The sequence below is a fragment of the Geospiza fortis genome, unplaced genomic scaffold, assembly GCF_000277835.1.
Source record: "Geospiza fortis unplaced genomic scaffold, GeoFor_1.0 scaffold1303, whole genome shotgun sequence".
NCBI classification, from domain to species: domain Eukaryota; kingdom Metazoa; phylum Chordata; class Aves; order Passeriformes; family Thraupidae; genus Geospiza; species Geospiza fortis.
Genome location: NW_005054495.1, coordinates 556,628 through 580,417, shown reverse-complemented (window position 1 = coordinate 580,417; position 23,790 = coordinate 556,628). Strand labels below are relative to the sequence as shown.

The following is a 23,790-nucleotide window of genomic DNA, read 5'->3' as shown; positions in this document are numbered from 1 at the left end:
GTATGCAGAATATTTTCTAGATTTCTGACGTCTTATAATGTGAAAATTTATCAACCGATAAATTATCAAAAAAGAAAATAAAGGAATTATGGAGAGTGAATAATGGCATGAAGGAGAGAAAACAAAGAATAGTTTTGAAGAGAAAGAAGGCTGATGAAGGTGTAACATGGAAACAAGAGTCATATTTTTACTGTTAATTTTTGTTTTCATTAAAGAGCTAGGCATTAATGTAATTAAATTCAATCATGGAAAACACCACTATGTATCATCAATACAGAGAAGGCTTAGAATATAATCCAGAAAGAGATGTACGACCCCAAGAACTTGAGGAATATACATGTACTCAGACTGAACAAGAAAATTCAAAGCCAGTATTTTGGGGAAAAAAAGAAACTTATACTCTAAGAGTTTACAGTTCAAGGAAGAAAGTAAGTTGGCTGCAGAAATATCAAGTTGGAAAGGGGGAAAATGTTTTTAAAAAGTAAATGTTAAAAGGAATAGAGTAACAAAATGTTAATGCCACTGGGCAATGCCAGATGGGCCTTCACATGGCACTTTGAGTACAAACCTGGTCATGCAAGGTAAAAAGAGATGAACTGAGGCTAAAACTAGGACAAAGCACTACAAAGGTGTTCAGAAGACTGAAGAGCAGGTTTAGAGCAGACCTCATTTACCTTGGCAAAATGAAGGTGGAAACAGATCTGATTGCTGTGTTAAAACACTGTGGGTGATGGATGAAAATAGCAGAGCCCCAAGTACTGCAGCTGATGGTGAGCAGGCAGGTATGGCTGAGGATGGTGTTTCTTTCCAGGTTAGAGCCTTTGATCAGAAGGTTTGGATCCTAGTGCATCTCTTTGTGGCCAGAAGCTTTGCATCATGAGTATTCATCATTGCTTCTCCATTCCCATGACAATAGGAGAGAGGAAACCACTAAATTGTCACCTGGATGCAACCTGACAACAGCTCAGACAACCTTCCCATACAGGGGAAGAGATGGACATGGCTGCACTTACACTTCACAGTGTTCAGAATTTTACACCCTCTTCAGACATCCTTTGAATTCCCTTTATCTGACTAAAACTGCAAAAACCCCAAAAGAAAAAAGTATTTCTAACACTCTGAAGAAACAGTGACAGTTTTGGATTGAAAAATGAATAACTAGTTGTCAAAGAAATGTTCACAGTACTTAACAGTTTTTATTAATATGTCTCATTTTATTGAGTCCCTCTAGGGCAGCAAATCCAGTGATAAAGTTGTAAAACAACCATCTCCACCTCCTCTATTCTCCTGGTCTCTTTTTTTTCTTATCTTTTTACCTTTTTCAGCTGATGGCTCCACAGCATGCAGGTTTTACTGCCCAATCAATAAGTTACTTTTGCCAAGATGTGTGGAAGACACATTGCTAGCATTATACTGCATGTTCTTCATATTAAAATGTTTATGTCCTTTCCAAGTATATTCTTCAGAATTTAAAGGAATCAAGTTTGTATGGCTAGAATGATGTAAAAGCTAATTCATTACAGAATCACCTAAAATTCTGTAAAAGAGCAGACAAAATCAATACCTCATTCTTCATCACTTACACAGCTTTCTGTGCTAGGAACCTCTGTACTTTTCAAGCAAACTTTATCCTGCACGTTGCAGAAGTAACTGCTCTGGGTTTGGGCTGGAGTAGGGGTGGTGGTGGCTAGCAGGTCTTATGATCTCCTTTGTTTTTGCTATTGCCATCAATATTTTTTAAGTAATCATCGGCACCATCTGCCACTTACCACTGTGTTCTTTTCACAGTGTCAATACTATAAACACAGTCTGCTCCCTCATTTGATGCAGCGCAGAAGGATGGAATTAGGCAGAAAATAGTCACTCCAAAAATACGCCTTACTGCTCAAAAAGGAAGCAACTCCTTCAGTAAAATGATCTTGGGAAGAGATGATTTTAGTTTACATCAAGTCTTAGAGCTATTTCTCCAGCTAACTGAAAAGAACCCCAGATTTTACAGTCTCTCAGTGTCAGTAAGTTGAAGATACTGCTTAACATACTAATTAGGAGTTTAGTTCTAGTCATTAAAACTCTTACAAAGACTATTTTGATTTTCTCCCACATTGTTAATGTTTTCTATTTTTTTTACTTTGAGCATTTAACTGGCATCATGTTGGTAACTAATATGGAATATCCCTCAACAAATTACCAAAATTACATTTCTATACAAAATGCTCTAGGTATGCCTTAGATTATCTAAGAGAAAGATTAAATCCAGTCTGCACACAATCTAAAGAGTAAAAGGAAACTCAAATATTTCTGTTCCCCACTGAGTCTTTTATAATATTTCAGCTTATCTGTAGAGCTTCTGATCAAATGAACATGACTGTGCAACTTTGCATAATAAATAAAATGTCTGACTCACCCCTGTATTTTAACACAGGTTCTAGACATCTGCACCAATTTTTGTGTAATACATAGTTTCACTCATTCCCAGGTGCATGCTGGGGCTTCAGAGGAAATAAGAGAACTGGGATTTTTTTTTGTTTTGATATTTCATTATTTGAAAAATCTTGCTATTCATGATGGGTGGAGGTGTCTCTTCTAGAGGTGCTGTATAGTTACTTTTGCCCATGTTTTTATGTTTTCTCTGTCGACATGCCACTTTATCCTACCTGAACAGTACTGTTAGATTACAAATATAAAATGTACTTTGGTGAATCAGTGTCCATAAAACAGCAAATAATGAAAGTAAGCCAATTTCTGTCTCCAAAACTACAAAGGAGAGACAACATTCAATCTAGAGAAGTGGACTGCTATGGAACAAACATCAGGATGATGCACAGAAATAAGTTTGCTTAAATAAAAAGCAGCACCTTACTTTGTAGGACCAGATAAGCCAGCTGGGAAAAAGAGAATGCAGAAGTATGTTTGTTCTGATCTAGACATCTATCACTTTTCAGAGTTCCTTTTTCCTTTTGCAATATCAATTTTAGGTTTCTTTTCCAAATGTTTAGGAACCTAAATAATAGGCTGTGAATATCTTCCTGTTTCTATGTCTCCCTCACTTCTCTTCTCCCTCCTTTCAATGCTCACAGTTTTTCTTCACTAAAGCAGAGATCCAACCCTCCTCCGTGCGTCTTAATGACAGTGTATTTTCTGCTACATCTTTTACTTATATTTTTCTACAGGAAAATCTATACTCATCCTTGCAGCACTACTGACTTTATTGGGTTATTTTGCAAGTATGAAAGGACTGTGCAAAGGAATGTGTTTTTAGGAGGTAGAAATTCATGAGACACACATGCCCCAGTGTATGTCTGCAACCAGTTCTGCATACTGAGATAGGTACACATATGAAGCCATTCTACAAATGAAAAGCCATAAGCTACAGTTTTGTTTCCAAGGGTCAGAAAAATTGAGCAATATAATTAAATATAATACTCTATAAAAACTATTAGTTAATTCATATTTATGTTAATGTGCCTCTTATGATATGCATTAGGTTTTTCTGTATTTTAATCAGAGAAAATTATAAATACAATCAGGAAAGCCTTGTTACTGTTTTCAACCAGAGCTAATTGTCTTGTAGAACACTTAATGAGTCATTATTCATTATGATGGTGAGGACAGGGAAGGCAGATGGCATGGTAGTTTTATTGATTCTGTGATCCTACTGTAGCTTGCTGATTAAGTAGGATTGAACACCACAGTTAGTGGGGCCAGAATTACACAAAATTCTGTTTGGAGTCAAGGATATCAGACAGGAACTTTCAGACATCACTGTTTGGAGGCCTGCCATCCTAATTTGTACTTGTAACAACGGAATATTGCACACAGTCTTCCATTTCAGCTTCCATTCCATTTCCAAGTGTTATTTTATGGGTTAAGTTAGATTCACCTCATCCTGTCACAGCCATGGAGGTGTTAAAGATCTACTAAGGTTTAATAGAGAGACTCATCTGTGCACATCTGCAGAGACCATTCAGCTCACTGCCTCAATAGGGAATTTCCTCTACTGGGTGCTCTATCACTTTTACCCTCTTAGTAGATAGGCAACTGCTGCTGTGTGAAAGTCAAATAACCTGAAAATAATTCAGAAATTACACCCCTCGATTCTGAATTATTTTGAAATGGTTTAATATTCTCATTTCTCTTCGTGCTTTACAGCACAAAGTGGCCTTATCCCAGAATGATGCAAGCATTGTTTTATAAACTTATTGTACAATAACTCAATACCTCAAAGCATGGGATTTAGTTGGCTTTAGTAGTAATGATGTCATGGTCACAGTTCTTTTAACAGAATTTATCACATTACCAAGCTATTCTTTCTGTATTGCCCAATATATCACCAGAGCTGTATGAAGACCTTGAAGGAGTTATTTTTGGGCCTTCCACTGGTGATAATTCATAGGCACCTTTTTCTGCATTAAGGTATATATTATTCTCTTTTTTTCTGGTCTAACTTGTTTTGCTCAATCCCCTTTACAATGTATAATTTAGCTCTTTCTAGACAACTAAAGCAGGTGCTCTCATTATTAGATCTGCTTTGATATTAAGAAGAGTTTAAGCTATTTAAATCATGGGGTCAGACACTACAGCAATAAAAGATGACCTCAAGCTTCCAGTGCATCATAAAACTTGTAAGTCGCATATGAACTACACTGATGTGTTTGTACTGATAGACATATGAACCCTACACACAATTGCTATTTTTTGGACCCTCTAATTTTGTTCTGATTACACAGGTACAGTGCAGTGAATGAGATCATTGAAGAATGAAGAAAGCACATGCTCTATCAGTCAATCCAAACTGAGAAATTTAACTTAATGTTTTGCATCGATCATTCTAATTTATACTTTGTCTCTGATTTCTTTCATTTAAAAACAATTATATCAGTTATCTCAGAGAAGTATAATTGAATTGTTAGCTTACACCCAAAAGAAAAATGTAAGGTCTGCTGTGAAACACCTAACCTACCATGATGGCAATGTTTTGTGACTTTCCAGATTTTCAGGATATTTAATTCTAAAAATAGCTGGGTCATTGAAAAAATCCCTTTTTAGAACACAAATGACAATGACTAGTGTTTATTTTCTTTTGCAATAAATTCATTTTTATCAATATTTTGACTGAATCTACATGATCAGTCTGTATAAAATCTATTTTAAATCACAGATTAATTTTAAGTTTAACTGTTTAACTTATAGAATTAGGCCTGAGTGCTGAACAATGTTGTTGAAAGTCTGCGAAGCTTTATTTTCTGCAGGAAGCAGAGAGCACACAGACCTGCACTGGGACATATGGTCTCTCCTAGAGAAGTTTTTTGCCTCGCATAGCCTTTGGCCAAAGCCCACCATCTGCAGCTTCAACTTTCCTTCCAGCTGCTGGTAAAGGTGAAGTATAGAACATATGCTGCATAAAGAGTAACCTTTACATTAGGGTTTAGTTTACTCGTTGATTTGTTGGTGGTTTTTTGTTTTTGTTTTTTTTGAACATTCAGAGACATTTTTCAACAAAATATTTGTTATTGTGAAACTCAGAAAACTCAAATTCAGATACCTTAGAAAATTATGTATACAACTAAGAGCTCCAGTGGGGGATAGATTAGTTATTTATGTAAAGAATTTGCTTCCTCAGTTTTGGAGAAAATGCAGGACAATAAAAATACAGGTATTCCCTTCTTATGTTTGGGATGTGTGCATAGAAGGAACAAATGCCACGCTCTCCCAATGTGAACTGGGAATGAGCATCCTTGAGGTATGATTTAAACAAAGGTGCTTGACACACTGTCAGTTCTACCCTAGAACGATCCCAACGAGCTGGAAAATGGCTATGTGCAAGTAATAGAGGATTCTAATATTGCTTGGCAAGACAGAATTACTGAACACACGACTTCCACCTCAATATCATTGGTCTCGTCTAACTTAGGTCATAAGGGAAGCCAACTGCATAGAGAACGTGTGTGCTGCCCAAAGTTTCCACATCATTTCCAAAAACTTGGCAGTGCTCACAGCATCTGCTCCCAGGCAGCCCAGGGTGCTGCAGGACAGGAATGGAGTGAGCAGAGCTACAGCTATGCCAGCAAACTTGCACGACAGCTCCTGCCCAGTTACAGAGAGCAACCCATGAGCACCAAAACTCACCAAGCACAAGAAAAAATGTATATAGCCATGTAATCTAATACACTCTACTGGTTGAACCAGTATGGCTGAACACCTCAAGCATTTCTATTTGCTTTTGACTCTGAACAAAGTGAAAGTTATAGGAGTAAATAATTTACCTATTTTGAAACACTAAGTGGCTGACAGGTACCATAACAGCACATGGAAGAATAGCATTCCAAATATATGCCAACAAAGCTGGTGGAAGGTAAAGCAATGAGAAAACAGAACATAACAGGAGGATAAAATATGTTTTAAAAAGAGGTGCATTCTTTCACAGCTTGAGAAACGTGCAGAACGAGACAACTGGTGTGTTGCTGAACCCAAGTCCTGTTTCTAAACACCCATACCTTCCATGCTTTACACACAGCAAAGATCAGCAATTACTTTTCAAAGACTCCTTTCTATGGTAAATAGAAGCTGATTATGAAAAAACTAAATGAATACATTTTTACTGCCAAGATGCACATCATAGGTAAATTTGAAAACAACAAAAATAGTCCCTCCAAAAACATTTGAAGCTTCAATTTCAACAATTACTTTTAATTTCCTTTCATAATGTTTTTTTCTTGTTGCAAGACTATAAACACCTTCATTTCTTTTTCATTTCCTTGAAACATGAACAGGGAATAAGCTAAACATCCTTACACTCTCATTGCTCTCTTCAGAGCACTTACATTTATATATTTCTTCCAGGAAATGGATTTGACAAAGCATCAGTAACACTTTTATTTTCATAGCACTTCCAAAAATGATATTCCAAGCCATAAACAGCATTTTAAGAACTAAGTCCTCATCTCAGAACTCAGAAGGAAAAAAATTTAACACCCCTCACCCTCAAAAAATGAACTAAAACTCCCAAATAAATAACAGATAGTGATCAGGCCAAAGAAGAACACCCAGCTAAGCTTATTTCCAACATAAGTCAACTGAGTTTGCCCTCATCATTACTCAATACTTTTTAATCTCTTAAATGGATTTTTGAAGGTTAAAAGGATATCTTTTCTGGCTCCTAATGATAAAAGTTAGCCTGAAAGCATATTTTCTGGTTTATTCCTGCATTTTGGGCACATACCATGCAGTCTACTATTTCTTACAAAGGTGTTCATCTTGGCTCCAGCTGCAGTGAAGTCTGAATGAGTAAACTGGTCACATGTGCAATGTCACATTACTGGCCACACTTTCTTGTCATGGCTCTTTCGTGTCACATCATTGTAGGCAGTTATTCAAAGGATTTTAAAGGTGCAGGTAGGTACCTCCTGTTTGGGAAGTATTTTATGAGAATGTTTTTGTGCAATGACCTAGCAGAGAAGGTAGGTCACCACAAGAAGTGCTTCCAGATAATGCAAGTGCTACTTTAGAATGAGCTGGGATCACTTCCAAAGTGAACACCTCCCTACAGAAGCATTCACTCACACAATTCCAGGTTTTATCTGACAGGCATTCTGGGAAATACTAGTATTTTAATTGAGTCCCAGCCAGCAAAGTGTTGGGATTTATGGTGTAAACTAGACTGCAGTAAATTTTAGCCTGAAGTGAAAATACTCACTGGTATTCCCTGTACAGCCTCATTTACAGCAGCTTGAACTGAAACCATGGAAGTGGCTGCATATGAATATTTTTTCCCCTGAGAGACAACGTTGGAGCATATTGACATGCACAAGTACTGCTTCAGGAAGTCCTAATGAAATCTGGCTGGCTTAATCACTGTGCTTTTTATTTAGACACGACACCAAAATTCCCATGAAAAATGAAGTTGGGGCTAAACTTAACATCAGCTTGACCGAGCAGCTCCTCGCATCCATCTGCTGTGCAATTATTTTGGGTCTGTGAGGGTGATTTTGCCCAGGCAGTGAGTGTAGGAGGAGACAGACACAAGAGCCATCCCAGCAGCCTTACCTGACTGCCCAGGTGGAGGAACTCCTGATGGTCCCCTGGGCAGGCACAAAAACACCGTCAGGACGGCGGCTCGGTTTCCTGAGCACGGCTCGATAGCAATCGGCTTAGGAGCACCCTGGAGAAGGAAAACACCCAGGTTAACCTTTGAGATCTCCATTCCATTTTCACTCGTGCACCTTTAGGGTTGTTTAATGAACAGTTAACAGTGGGAAGATTTTTTTTCCGCTGCATTCAAACAGATTGTCCCTACCCTGTTAATTGACTTAAAAATGGGTGCTGACAGCCCACGCTGCAGATCTAACCAAACAAAAAATAAATCATAATAAGGACAACAAAATTTTACTGAATTTTATAGCTTGCTAAATGTAGGAATATCAAATTAAAGCTTAGGAAACAGCAAAACTTTTTGATATACACACTGGTATCTGAGAATAGCCAACTTCCCCATCTCTATTAAGAAGCATCCATGTGAAAGAATTCTGCTTCAACAGCATCCATCACCTAGTCTGCCTAATGCCAAAACTATAAAATGAGTGCAAATCTATATTACATACCAATAGCTAAAGACAGTCAATCCTTCTTGAGAGCCCCAGACCAGGAATTTTGCCTTCTCTCTGTCTGTCCTGCTAAGGAAATGATTTCTTCAAGGCAGGACCTTCTTGATTCTTTTTGCATATGCAAAAGATAGGTGCAGTGCTACTACATTTATATATGCTTAGAAACTCTCTGAAAATGTTGCCTGTGTGATAATCACCTTGCTTTATCTTCTATAAAGCTATGATAGCAGTGGTGTTGATGGCAGGGGGTTTGTGCTGCTACCAAACTCTCATTAACTATATAGATAATTAAATTTGCAGCTAGCTTTCAACTAAATGGTTGCTACCAAATTGTTCTTGAGTTACCAAGGACAGTAGGAGCTGGAAAAACAAAGTAGCCCACAAAGGCACAGAATAATAAGTTTTTAAGATGAAAATGTGCAATGTATCCACATTTCCATGTTCCCAAGCTTTGTGTTCACTCAGTGATAGGCATTTCACTTCTGAGAGCTTAAACATTTAGTCAAGCACTAAAGATATTTCTAAAAACATTAGGTCAAAATCAGCATAAGCATTTCTTTCTTTTTCTGTTTGTAAATTTTCTAAATGTCTGTCATGTTCCAAGGCAAAATATGAGTTCAACATTTGGATTCAAAATTCAAAGCCAGAAAACTTTCTATTTACATAAAAAATGCAATGTATACATAAATGTCAACTTATTCCAGTATTCTAAGAAAAAATGATAGTTTAGTCAAGTTAAATACACTGCAAAGCACTTGATATAAGGAAAACAAAGGCACTTCCATCATGTAAAGCAATAATAATTTTCTATTTTTCTACCTCCAAGTAACCAACATTTATTACTGCTGAGTGAAAAATAGATAAATATACTTTTTTTAAACTTTATGGTCATATTTAAAAGGCATTTTTGTAGATTCTTTTAAAGCTACAGCATTAAAGAACTTGAGTAAACACTGACATCTAATTTAAAAATACCATACCATAGGGAATGACCACTTACATTCACCAAAACCTTTACCAAATGATAAAATAGAAAACTAAAACCCCAAAAGCTCCAGCTGGTGTTACTAATGCAAGCAATAGAGCATTTAAGTCAACATGCCTGACTTGTCACAACAGCAAATCAAACAAATATTTGAAGACACAAAGAAAATGAAATCTTCATTGTAAAATGTAATTCAGAACACTTTATCCAGACACACAACTGAAAGGAACAAATTCACTGCTATGACTTTTAATTTGGTGATTACTTTCTTACAAATCCACACGATGATATTTTCTTTTGCTGTGTAACACGAACCCTTTGATCAACAGGCCCCATCCTTCTCTGTTTGAAGTTTATACTAATGCTCTTCAAAACACAATTGGAGGAAATGATTTCTGATAAATACTCTTTCAAAGGACTTCATTCAAAAATAAAATATAGTAAGAATTTTGTGCTTTTTTTCTTTATAAAAAAATTATGACTGCAGAAGCAAGAGGTCTTATCTTAACCTCACATCATTCAGGCTCCCTAGCAAAATAACACAGTAGCATAGAGCAAATGATAATAATTTAGATAGCCTAAGGTTTGTCAGTTGTTTAAAGATAAATACATAACCATGAATCAAAGTTATTTCACAGGGACATAACATGTTCTCTGAAATGTGCCATTTATCATGCATTTTCCACGGGCTTTTTGGAAGAGATAAGGTACAAGTTTGTTTGCCCAAAGCAGTAAGCTACCATGATTTACTAGCTAGAATTATCTTTTTTTTTTCTTTTCCCCTTGTACAGAAAGTGACTTACATTTGTTGTCAAAACCTCAAATGACAATCACAGATTAATAAAACTTTATCGGTGGAAGACATAATAAACAAACACTTCCTTGATAAACTTTTACTCCTATAGTCCCTTTTTTACACACACTATGACAGAAAGAGGTGTGTCAGCTGGGAAGGTGAAAAAAAAAGTGGCAGAGTGTAAGAATCTATAAAGTTAGAGGGTTTCAGGTTTGTGGGAAAACAGAACTACAAAGTAATAAAAGGATTAAAGAGCATTTATTATTAATATTGATAGGGAATAAAGAAGAGTAACCCAGAGCATATAGAAAGAAGAAATAAGTGGAGAGGGTAGGGATTAAATCAGGTAATAAAAAAAATAGATAAAGTCTTATCCACAATTTAAGTGTGTATTCATGCATTTATTCACAGAAAACAAGTATCAGGAGTCATCTTCACAGGTTCCTAGATATTTATTAAAGAAAAGGTTCTACATTCTCCCAATATTTTCCTGAAAGTCCTAAAAAGCCAAAGGTCAACTGCATGGTGAGTTTATGAGGAAACACCAAGCTTTGGAAGATTCTTTTGGATCTGTTTCAGTAAGAAATAGATTTGGGCCAAATTATTTCCTTTCCTTCACAGGACAGATGACAATATTACCACTGCTGGCAGAAAAACATATGGCACCAAATTCATGCTTTATAAAAGAAAGCAGCAAAAGAGGTGAGTATATTTATTTAAGTATTGAAAACCCCTGCAAATCTTGCATTATTGTATTTATCTGTTTGGGAATAAAAGAGTTGATCAGCTTTAGGAGTGCAGACCAAGGAGAAGCTGGGAAGTGGATTTTGTCCCTTTGGTGGGTGGGATGGGCAGCAGAGAGCAGGAAGATTTTAATGGTGCTGTGTGAACTTATGCAGTGTCCAATGTCAAATTCTAAACAATCTCAAAAGTGGCAAGCAGTGACATGAGAGAGGAAAAACCTGAAGAGGTGAGAAGAGCAGGAGGACAATGACTGAGGGAATGTTCATGGGGTTGCTCTAAGTGTTCAGCATCTCCTTGGGCAAAATATACTGAAACTTCAGCACTGATTTGAATCTATGAAAATATTTAATATTGTGAATACAGGAAGATGGAAAGTATAAAGAGTTTTGGTCTATCTGTATTCCAAGAAGTGGAGACTCTCAGAAGTGCTATAAAACTTCTGATTTTCAGTACTAAGTAATATCCCTCTATATATTTTCTGTAGCAGTCTAAGTTAGGTGCATCCAATTTTTAAAAGTGCATTATTATACCATAAGACAAATACTTCACATAAGACTAAATGGCTGCAAACTCATGCCAAAAAAGCAATTAGAAAATTGAATCAAGGAATTAAGGATTAATGTGAGCATGTTACACCTGTCAGAAGCAATAAGTATTTTGACAAGAACAGAATAAAGTTTGACAGTGTGCACAAATACAGATCTGACGTATAAATCAAGTATTAAAATGCAAACAGCTATGCATTAATCACTGTAATGTTTCCTAACTAAAATGGTCTTGGTAGTACTTACAAGAATTCATTACAAATAAAACTTCAGTTGTCAAAAAAAAAAGCTTGAATCATACTTCTTATTGTATTAATTAATTAATTATGTCAGTTTAAACTTAGTTTTTAATCATATTATTAAAACAGCATTAATCTGGTGAATTCCACACAAACTAAGCTAAATACCTTGGCAAATAAACAATCAAATCTGTTGTTGCAACAGGATTAGGACCAGACTCAGAATGTAAACAGCCACTTTTGTGGATTTTTAATGTGGAAGATTTCAGAGGGAAAAAAATGGGGAAAAAAAAAAGATTGTGTCCTCTGAAGAGGTAAGAGATGCAGAAAAGGAGGAAACATAAAATTCAGACTTTTATATTACAAGTATTCACTTGCTCTCAGATTCTGGTGCTTTTCCTAAATTACTTGGTTATTTTCTGAGTTGCATGATCTATTTGGGATACACAAGTCTCAGATTCCAAAATGCACTTGAGTACCTAGGTTGGATTTTGGTAAAATTAGGTTGCCTACATGCAAATTCAAAAGCCTCAAAAAACCTGTTAGTCTTACTATTGGAATTTAAAATGTCCCAAGATTTGAAAGTCATCTCTAGCTGCCAGGCACATTTTGGTCTCTTCAATGCCTGCTCAGGATTCACTGTCATTCCTGCAGCTGCCCTGGATGTAGAGCTTGATCAAGGTAGCTGTTCCTAAAACATCCCTATCAAAATGGGTTTTTACATTGCAGTTGTGGCCACTTTCTTTTACAACAGAGTTGAAATCAGAGATTAACTCTGTTTTCTATGGTAAGAGGACAAACCCTGGTTACCCTGTTCTGCTTTTACTAAATGCATCTTTGAGGAGAAATTCTCTGACCTATAATTAAAGGTGAAGTGACAAATGCTGTGATTGTTCTGACCATTTGCAGTGCAGTAAAGGCAGACTTCTCAGCAGTGCTGAGAAAAAAAAAATCACCCTCTCAAAATCACAGAATTCCACTGATGTCATCTGGCTGGGGCTTCTTTGGCCATTTTCCTGAAGGAACTTCAACTGTCCCTTGTGCAGCTATCCTTCCAGGAGAAGGAGATGGCAGACTCCCACCTGCTGACAACCTCCATCCCACCTGCACCTGATTCTTTCCATGGTCAGTTACCAAGAGAATCAAACCCAGCAGTAACATCAGAGGAAAGAAGCAGCACTGTCTGCTCCTCCCAGCAAAATCCCACCTCTTTCACAGCAGCTGCTGCTGCCCCAAGGAGAACCTGACACTTCAGAGTGCTGGAGCTAAGGCAAAGGCAGGAACAAAGCCTGCCACCAGCACTGCTGGTTCTGCAGCCTGTCAGTTCTACACCACATTACTATTCTAAGAGTTGGGTGAACTAATGAACTAATGCTCATTAACATACTTTTGAGTATGAGCTTCCCACCCACCCATGCACAAGTTTTGACAATTTTCTCCACAGATTTATTCAATGAGTAATGAGCTTTAATGATAGTGCAACCAAAAAAAAAAAAAAAAAAACAAAAAAAAAAAACCTTTCCCAAAACATCATTTGTGTAAGGGGGAAATCTATTTCAGGAAAACACAGAGACAGAATAAATAAATAGGGCTGTGGTACTGAACATTGCTTGTGGCTGGTAGAGGAAACACCAGTTCTTCATATGACTCCAGGGTTTTACAGAAATTCTGAGCACCTACTGAAGACTTTCATTTAATGCATCACATAAAGTTCCTCTCTTGCAATTAGTGAGTGGAAAGCTTCCCCTCATTTAAACCTGCAAGCACGGCCCAGAGCCTGAGTGTCCTCAGCACTTTGAGCTTCTACACTGCACCTTCTTTTGCCAGAGGATTTCTAAGTGATTTCTAGTTTTGGCTAATGAGGTCCCACTAACCTATTGGAGGTACAGAACCACATTACCAACAGCAGCAAAAGCTGGTGAACTTTTTGTTGTATCTCATAATTGTTCTACCTAAACTGGAAGAGACTTGAGGCGACCACCTTGCTTCTGTGACAGAGGGACTGAGTCATCCAGCTTCACCAATTCACTGGGAGGACTTCACCAACCCTACCAAACCTTCAAAATGAACAAGTTTTACCTGAAAACTTCTAGCATGTCTAATAAAGCTTTATTGATAATTAAATGCAACCCAACCAAAATTACACTAACATTTCTCATTACTTTTTTAACAGCAAATTATCTTTCCATTGTAATTCTGCCCCACTGTTTTTGCAGAACACAAATCATTCATTTCCTTGTTTCAAAATAGAAATGGAAATCTCAGACTATACTGGACCATTATTTTCCATAAGAAAAGCAGTGGAAATGAACAATAAATAGAATACATTATGATTACCAAGCTGTTATTATGGCCCCAGTGCACAAACTGCATTGTTATCCTTCGATTTATTGTCTTGCTTCTCTATCTCAGCTCTAACAATGATAGACTGCATTCTTTCATGAAGTCTTTTTCTGAGTAGAATATGGTCGTTAGTTCTGTACTGATCTGAAATTTATATATTAGTCTTTAAGTGTTTATGCTCAGAAGAGTCATATTTTTAATATAAGAATTATGTTTATTTGCAACAAAGTTACTCTCAGTTAATCTAGTAAAGGACTTCATTTCAAAACCTAATATTACGTCATGTGGCATTTCATTAGCAAGACAGTTATGAATTGACACTCCGATAAAAACTGATTTACTAAGACCAAGCTATGAGAAACACCTGCAGATGCATTTATTTTCAATGGGGTTTCCAGAAAGAGCTCCTTATCAGGTTTGCTATTCAGTTTTTGTCCTACTGCCTAGAGGTTGCTTTTCCTGAACTGCGACATCAGTGTGCACCATCCTGGAATTTTCTTGGCTGAACAGAGCACAAGACATTGAAGTTAAATTAAAATACCAGGTGGCTGTAAGGAACACTGCATTTCTTTATCTATGTGCCCCTGTATGCAGTTCCCTGTGTCTTCATACTGTAAATAAACTTGGTTTTACTTTACTATTACATCTTGCCCATTAATGAGGGTAATTCCAGGTTAATACGGAAAATATTGAACATAACTTAGAGCGGATGGTGTGTGTAGTAGTTGGACTGGATTACTACCAGAGATATCCCCTAGAGCTTCCAGAATATTCCCCTATTAAGCTCTATGAGTCTGATTAAAGGCTGGCAGTGACAGCGTCCAGTTTGTGAAAAGAAATTTATCTTGGCAGCATCCAGGTAGATCCTGTTGGGAAAAGCACCTGAGACTCTGTGTCTGTGGCATATACCAGGAATCACGTATCCCCAGGTACCTTCCTGTAAATTCTTCTGACTGCCATCCTGTAAGTCAAAGTGGTGCTGTGCAGTGAAGTGATGCTAATGGGCATTTGTTTCCCAGATGGGCATATCTGCTGGATCTCCAAGGATTAGAAATGAGAAGTAGAGAATTCTATTATTCCTTTACAATTCAGCCTTAAAGACTTACCTATGAAAACTCATTTCCCCGGAGATGAATAACTGACAGTCCATCACTGCTTGAGCTTGGGCTGATCACTTAAGAGCAGAGAGTCACTCCCATATGTCACAATGGGTTAATCTTACCCTAGACTGCCTGTAAAAGAGGACATGGTCCCCTCAGAGCCACTACTAACTTTCCAGGGTTGGGAAAGATAAAGTATAAAGCACAATTTAAACTCTGCCTCACTTGCAGGCTGACAGTGTGGCTGTGGTAATAGGCAGGGCTAAGTGTGAGCACAGTACAGGTTTCTTTCACTGGGAACAAGCAAACTGAACCAGATGTAGGCTTTTGAAATGTCCAGGAGGAGCCCAGAAGGGCAGCCCTTTGCTCAGGGGGGGAATGATAAAGTTTCAATCTGTCATTGTGACAGTGAAACTCAGACAGAAGGCAGAAGCTCTGACTAACAGTTACCTTTTGTCACTGCAGAGATCTTATTCCTGTAGCTCTGCATCACCCCAGAGTCATAAAAGATAAGGTTTGATCATCATTTAGGAGATCAATGCCAGACGTGAGGGTTAGGAAAGGCAAATGTCCTAAAAGGGTTATGCTGTATTTTGCATTTCTTGCAAAATTGGAAAGAAAATATAGTACCCTGTATGTCATCCAAAATACAGTGTTAGTGAACTTTTCCTCAGCAATGCTTTTCAAGTTCTTTTTTAACCTCCTGGCCAAATGCAGGATGCCTAGTGAATGATAAATTAAAACATTTCTACCTGGAATCGTAATAATAAAAAAGAGAACTAAATCAAGACATTGGAAAACTAGCTGTCAGCAGAAGGGATTAAAGTGCAAACCTGGCAATATTCTTAATGCAGGAAAAAAATGTTAATGGCACCAGAATAACAAATTACTTTCTATCATGACAACTTACACAGATCACAGACTAGGGAATGTAGGGAGGACACGAGCAAACGTCTGAAAGCGTGACATCGCTTTTCTTTTCCTTGTCCTTGCCATGGCTCAAGGACAGCTGTAAAGTGTGTACACCAGAGCCAAAACCATTCTGAAACAAATGATCCCTATTTAAGATTTGAAAGTCTATAGAAGTTTTCATCCCAGTGGCTGCACGTGGACATTGTGGATCGGATTGTAGCTGCTCCAGCAGCTGGAGAGCAACGAGAAATAAAAGATTTCTGTTATCCAAGGAAGAGCAATGAGATGGCAGCAAAAGGGAGCCTGGTTTTGCTGTGTTATATGGTGTAGCAGCAGCATGTGTTAAACTGCCTTGGCAGTGGTTGCTGCCAGCAGGGGAAAAGGGAGAAGGAAGGTTGGCAGGAGTGTGAAAGCTCAAACCAGACCTTGTCTAAGGTGTTGCAAGATGTGTCTCACTTTCCTCTCTTGAGGACCTCTATCACCTGCTCTGACCATTCACCAATTTGAAAACATAATTGAGTAATTTTTCACTCTCATCTTATGAATTAATTCAAATCCTAGATATCAGCTGCTTAAATCAGCACAAGTAGCAGCAGAACTATTTTGATTTACACCAGCTGCAAATCTGACACTATGTTATTCATTTATTAATACTGTCCTTGAAAAATCCTGCAAATAAACTCAAGCTCAAGTATTATCACATAATGTTGCTCCTTAAGATGCTCCCCATCAAGATTGTTAGTACTCACTGTGCTCATATTCAGAATATCACTAAAAATGCACCAAAAAAATGGAAGCTACAGGATCTAATCTGACAAATAATTAGACACATGAGAATTAGTGCTTGGAGAAACTTTGCATTAAAGCAAACACGATTACTTGCATGAATGAAACTATTTATTCTTGTTACTCATGTTAGCTCAACATATCTGATGGAATACTTTTTTTTAAAAGAGACAGATCTTTTACTATTAAAAAAAAGAAAAAACTGCTCCTTTAAAATATTACAAAACCTGTATATTTTTTACTAATTCAGTGCAGATCTACAGTATAAAGTATTTGCTGAATCCCACTTACATGGAAAGTAAATGGATATTTTTTGAGGGGTTTTGTTGGGGGATTTTTGATTTTTTTTTTGTTTTGTTTTATTGATTGGTTTGTTTTTTGGTTTTTTTTTTTTTTGCTTTTTGTTTGTTTGTTTGTTTGTCTGGGGGTTTTTGTTACCATATTCCAAGCTTGCTTACACTCTTGGGCATTGCTAACTGAAAATGAGTGCTATGGAAATATAGCCCAGCTCAACTCACCCTTCTGCTCCAGTCGTATTTCCTATGGCCCAGCAGAACTTCTAATTATGTCATATATTTATGATTCTTTTCATTAAGGTGGTACTCAGTCACCACCAACAAAAATCATGATTCACATTAAATTCTACAGTCCCAATCCTTTTTGCATGAAAGTATTTATTTTGCTTCAGAAAATCTTCTCACTTTAAATTTGACACTGCGAAATTTAGCATCAGTGATGATGATTTTAGCATCTTATCCTCAAAAGAAACACCATTTTCACAGCAGACTGACCACCTTTTTGAAAGAGTTTCCTTGAAAATTCACAAATTTGTGAACTTTTCATTGGAGTTTCCTTCAGAGCCTTGCATCTGTTAAGATTTGTACTCTGCCCATAGATTTTTCATATCTAACCAAATGATTTCTCTTCCCCTAGTTTATGCATACAGTTTAAATCACTGACAAGACTAAAGCAGAGAAATGTTTGTCCTGTACATCAGTCAACAGAATAACACATTTACTTTTGGTCTCTATGTAAACTCTGATTTATTTTAGCAGTGACTAAAGGATAAAGAGGCAGATAACACATTTTACCATTATTTTCTGATTCTTCCCCCTTCCCAACGTCTTTCCCAGTCCTATAAAAATAAATGCTCTGTATCAAATGCCACTGGCTAACAAGAAGCAGAAGGAGCAGGAACTCATTTACTTCAGCAAGGGTTGAGATTTGAGATCAGTCACAAAGCAGATGTTATTTCTGAAGCTGAAAGTTTTCATGATGATTGTTACTATGGAAACCAAGCTTTGTAGAATATTCAAAACAAACACTTCTTTATTACCCTGGGCTGTAACTACAGTGCTCTGCATTAAGGCTGCATCCCACGGTAAGTTTTCTACTGTGCACATTTTCTTTCTGGTTATTTGCTTTCAGTAGTAACCACAAGACAGGGTTTCTGTAGGTCTAAGAAGAGACTGTATCACAGTACCAGCCATCCATAAAATGACACACACTGTACCCATTCAGCACTAAACTCCTGTCTCTTTCATTTCCCCCCTCCTGTGGGCAGCCACTCAAATGAGCGTTTCCCTGTTCAGCAACAGCGAAAAACAGGAACCCACTGCTAATTCCTGTGGTTAGATCAGCAGCACAAAACCAGCAGTGGTTACTAAATGCCAGCCCCAGCCTCTTTAGCAATTAAACCATTCTTCCTTCTTCGTAGACTTTGTGAAGCCCATGAGTCACCCAGAAGGCATCCCTCAGTGGCCTGTCATGCCATAACCACGAGTCTCAGACCTGCTGCTCTCTTTGTGAATTGCACTGGAAGAGTGAAAGTTTGGATCCCAGCTCCAGTGAGGACAGTGGGGCTCCAGCACTGCAGGATCCCTGGCTCTGAGTGCATCCCCAGGGAGAGGACACAGATGTCACTGCTGGGTGACCTGGAAGCACCATGGCCTGGGGAGAAGGGGCAGGTGAAGCCCACACCTGTGCTTGGTATTTTAACCCCCTCCCCCCTTGCTACAATCCAGCTCCCAGAGATGGGGATCAGGGCAAACTGAAGAGGTTGAGGAATGGCAGTTGGCTTCTTATAACAGGGAAAGGAAAACTGTACTTAAGGCTAAGTAAGGAAATGAGAAAGAATTTTATTACAGAATGAATGTACCATGTGGACACAGTGAATATTCTTTGTCTGAGGCCTTCCTGTCTCCTTTTACAGAGAAGTCCTTATAAAGGATAAAATTATACTAATATTTCAAAATATAGATATATTTGAGACAGGTGTGGTCGCAACTTCTGATTATTAGAACTAAAATTACAAAGCCAATTTCATCCTCAACTGACTGCCATGTGCTCACAGTCTCCTTTAACTTTTTATGCTCTTTTTCTATTCAAATAGGACAATTTTACCCAAATCTTTCAGAAACTTCTCAGTTATCTTTGAGATGTGTGACAGTTACGTTTTTCCCCTAATACCAGTTCCATCCAGAGCTTACAATTTAATTTAAAACTTGGCCTTGACTCAGGTAACATTAAGGATTCCTGCTTTTCATTATTGTAAAACAAATCTGTTTTAAAATACAGCGATGCAATCAGAACACAATTAGATTTCCATAAGAATATACAGAAGTATGGGACTTTGTGTGCCACTGGCATCTATTATAACACAGCAGAGCAGGAAAGCATTAAGCAAAAGAGCACAACTAAAGAGCCAGCTAAAGAGTTTTAGTTGTGGTGATTTGTTCTCTCGCAATGGTGTGCTGAAGATAATAATAAAATTAAAAATATTTATAAATGATTTTAAGCATGAGAAATGTGTGGCATAAGACACTCTGGAAAAAGGTCACAGACCAAGCAGGCATGGTTTATGAAGATAGAAGTACAATTTGGAAGTGCCTGTGTGGGACAGAACACAGAGAATGCAATAAAGTCGTGGCACATGTCCTGGTGGACCAATGCCCAGAGAGGGGAGTGCTGCAGCTCAGTGCTGTGGTTACAGGAAGGTTAAGGGTGCAGAGAACACAGAAGCTGTCTTTGCACTGGCAGCTCTCCATGGATACCCAGAACATCTTAAAAGATTTCCTGTCTGTGTGACAGGGTAGGCTTTCTCCATGGAGGAGGAATTATGGATGGCTGGGCCTAACGTGGCCAAAGCCAAATCCTCTGGATAGGGGCGCTCAGGGGATCACAACAGCCATGCGAGAAATCCAACTGCCTCCTACTTCCCAGCTTGAGTAAGCCCCATTTAAGGCCACATTGACTTAAGGTGACCTTCCCTTGCACATGGAATTGTACATATGTGCAGGTAGGCTACCTTCACAAAAAACTGCCATTATTTCTTACTGTGCTATCAGAAATCTCTGGAATATGATGTTGGAGGAAAAATTTAAGTATAATAAAAACTACGCCAAAGACCTTGAATGAAAAATCTTCTTGAAAACCTCCCCAGTCCCAGACAGAGCAATTTCTCATAATTCCCCAAATGTCTATTGAAATGAGTTGCACTAAAAGGTTCTAGAGCCATCAATATATTTAAGAATTTAATAGACGTCTTTTAATCCTCTTTGATCATAAATTGGCAGAATGATTTCTACTCCCTCCAGTTTCCTTGTCCCTGATTTTCTGCTGTGACATTTCTGGATGACTTCCAGTTCTGATTGTTGTAAAGTCCTTGTTTTTGCAGAATCACCTAGTGTAGAAATTTGCAATTCCAAACACTATCTTTTTTGGTCTGTTTATCAGCTAACAGTCTTTGCTCAAGCAATCTTTGCCCTTCACATTCCAATTGGTTTTGTCCTTATTCAAACTTCTATGAGTTCACCATAAGTCGTGTAATTTAAAACATAGATTAATATTTTTCTACATTTAAGAAAAAATTATCTTTGGGCAATCTTTAGTGATGAGAAGTATCTGAACATACACATAATGACAGATTTAATTTGCATCATTAACATTTCACCCATTCAATCTTTCTAATATTGAGGTTTATTTTTATACTTTCTTTATATATTTAAAACATTTCTTTATGTTCACATGGAAGGCCTCTTTGTATAGTTATATTTTTTCTCCAGCTTGCCTGGTTTTGTTCATTAGAATTTCCTAATTTTCTGTGAACTGCTGAGCAAGCTGAAGATTTTAATTGGATATATCACTTTATTTTTTCTTGTAAGAGCCTTCTTATTAAAGGCTACTCATGTAGATGATATAGATGTTAATCAGCTTGCATCTGTCCTTCTAAAAGATTCAGTTAGGTCCCTAATTAACCATCTGTAAACAAACCCTTGCTCCACAACAGGGCCCAGGCATTTCTTGTGAGGTAGGAAAAGCTGGTGAGGGCCTCCTGCTACCTCTCAGCTCTGCTGTAAATATTTGACTCCTCTCAGTATACAGAAAGTAATTGGAAAAAGACAAGTGACTCACAGTCTAGATTGCAGATCACTGGATTCTCTCTAATTGAGTCATTGTTATTATGAGAAAGCTTTAAAAATTGCAGGTGTCTGTTGTTCCCAGGAGGTGTCAGGTGCTTTAGCAGCACTAAGAGTTGTGTATTCCAGAGCTGTAAGAAGCCAGGACAGAGAAGACCATACATTTCCTATGATGAAAGTCATGAGAGCCAGTCTTTAAAAATAAAATTACTTCTGCAGAGAAAAAATAGAGGTTTTTTTCCCCTTCAGAAAGAAAGGCACATTATTCTGTGCATTTCCCAAGATCCTGGTCTTCCAGAACACCAATGGTCACCAGAAAATTCTTTCATATTTTTGATTTTTTAATCAATATCAGTCTCCTTTAAGACTGTTTTCAAAGCTCTTATCTCCAACTTTACACTGTAGCACTTGGTGCACTCTGCAGTGATCACAGGAGTTTCTCACCAGCTTCAAGAAGGGTAACTAAGCACCCTAATAAATCTTGTCTCCCACAACCTCCTAGGGAGCACGTGGTTACTTCATGTGCAATAAGGTTATCCTTTTTTCTTATAACATATTTGGCATTATACACCTAAAGCACTCTATATTTATATCCATCCCATTCCCAGCATGCTGTTAAGGACCACATCTGCTCACAAAGACTTGATGCACACCCTCTAGCTCTTTTCTTATGGGATGCTCACAGCTGTGACAGAGACAGACACTGTTATTGTCCATGCTTAGGAGCAATTTCTAGTACAAAAGGAAACCATCTTCTCTGTTCTTACAAGCAGATAACTCACTGACGTGTGCCAGGAGGCATTATTCATTTTTACCACACAGAAGCACATCAAGGGTGCCACTCAATCACATGGAAGGGATTACAGCTACTCTGAGGCACTTCCAGTCCTGCCATCATATCTATTTCTCATCTTTCCCTCTTCTCTCCAGTACCTTACTATAAATTACAAGTATTACCTGCATTGCTGTTAATCCACACCTAAAATGTGTGATGACCACAAATACAGGACCATTTGCACAACACACAGGGAAGTGACTGCTTTTCCACAGCATGTCCTGAGAGCAGGAAGCATGACAGCATCCACCTAATTTGGCACACATGACTTCAGAGGCAGATACTCATTTTGATTTAGTTCTAATATTTCAGTGGTACTGTTTTATGCTTTCCACCAACATTTCAGCAAGGGATCATTGTGACTCTCATGTTCAAAGAACTTTATTTTATCTTTAATTCTCCAATTGATAGAGCTGTTTTCTGAACAGCACTTGTATGTAATTAGGTCCCTATTATATAGTGTTTAAGGGGTTGAGAAGGATCATTAGGAGCTGAAAAGAAAATACAGACATAAAATGAACTTGCTAATCATCAAAAGTTGAAAACAAAAATTTATGAAGGGAGAAAGCACAGCCACAAATCAGAGATCTAACCTTTTCCTGCAGTTCTGTTTCTCTGAGTGATCTCCCTCAAGATCCAGATTTGTTATAGCACATCCATTTCATATTGATTGCAACAGATTGTGTAACACGAGACATCTTGTCTTTGCAATTTTCCAGATTCTTCCAAAAGTAAACTCATCAAATCATCTAAAAACATGTTACCAGAGCTCTTCAATATTGCATCTATCACATCTTTCCTTCCCATTACCATGTGCATGCAGATGATTAAATTAACACTCCCCTGTATCCCACACAGACCATCATCACAGCTGTTGTGTCAGATATAATCCATTGCACCTCTGTTCACCTGTTCCATGCTTGCAGGACAAAAAAAACCTCTTCTTTGGGAGACACAGAGTGATTTTAATATCTAAATATGTTTTGTAACAGTTTTCCCCAGCTCTAAATGTCATGGCTCTTCTCAGTTTCAAAGAACCTATCTAAAAGCTCATGGTATATATACTTGATATTTCACTTAGCACCAGTGAGCACTTTTGGGCCTCCTACCTAATGGTCCTAGGAGCTGGAAATTAAAAGGTTGGATAAATTCACTTGGGAGATTCACAGCACTCCACTAGGATACAGAACACTTGCTTTGGGTCTTTATATTTAGGCTGAAACAAATGAAGGAATTAGCTTTATAATCTAAGAATACCACAGTCTCTAATTTCCTTTTTTTCTGCTGTTAAACACATACTATATGCATAATGTATGGCAATGGGATCTTATTGATGATTGTTTGGTGTGATCTATAACTCATATATTGCTCATTTGTGAGTAATGCAAGCCCCCCCAAACTCCTGCTCACATACATAGAAAAGATGAAATGTGCAATGAATATCACTTTAGGAAGGCCACATTATTTCTGAATGTCACAGCTTATGC

The 23,790-nt window shown here is 37.7% G+C and overlaps 1 protein-coding gene across 1 annotated transcript in view; it reads right to left on the bottom strand.

The window, feature by feature from the left end:
* ATRNL1 (attractin like 1) overlaps nucleotides 1–23,790 on the bottom strand; it is a 428,986-nt gene that overhangs the window by 43,464 nt on the left and 361,732 nt on the right. Inside the window, exon 30 of the mRNA XM_014310189.2 lies at nucleotides 8,044–8,158. Coding sequence (XP_014165664.1) covers nucleotides 8,044–8,158 — 115 coding nt within the window. The remainder of the gene's footprint in view (nucleotides 1–8,043; nucleotides 8,159–23,790) is intronic.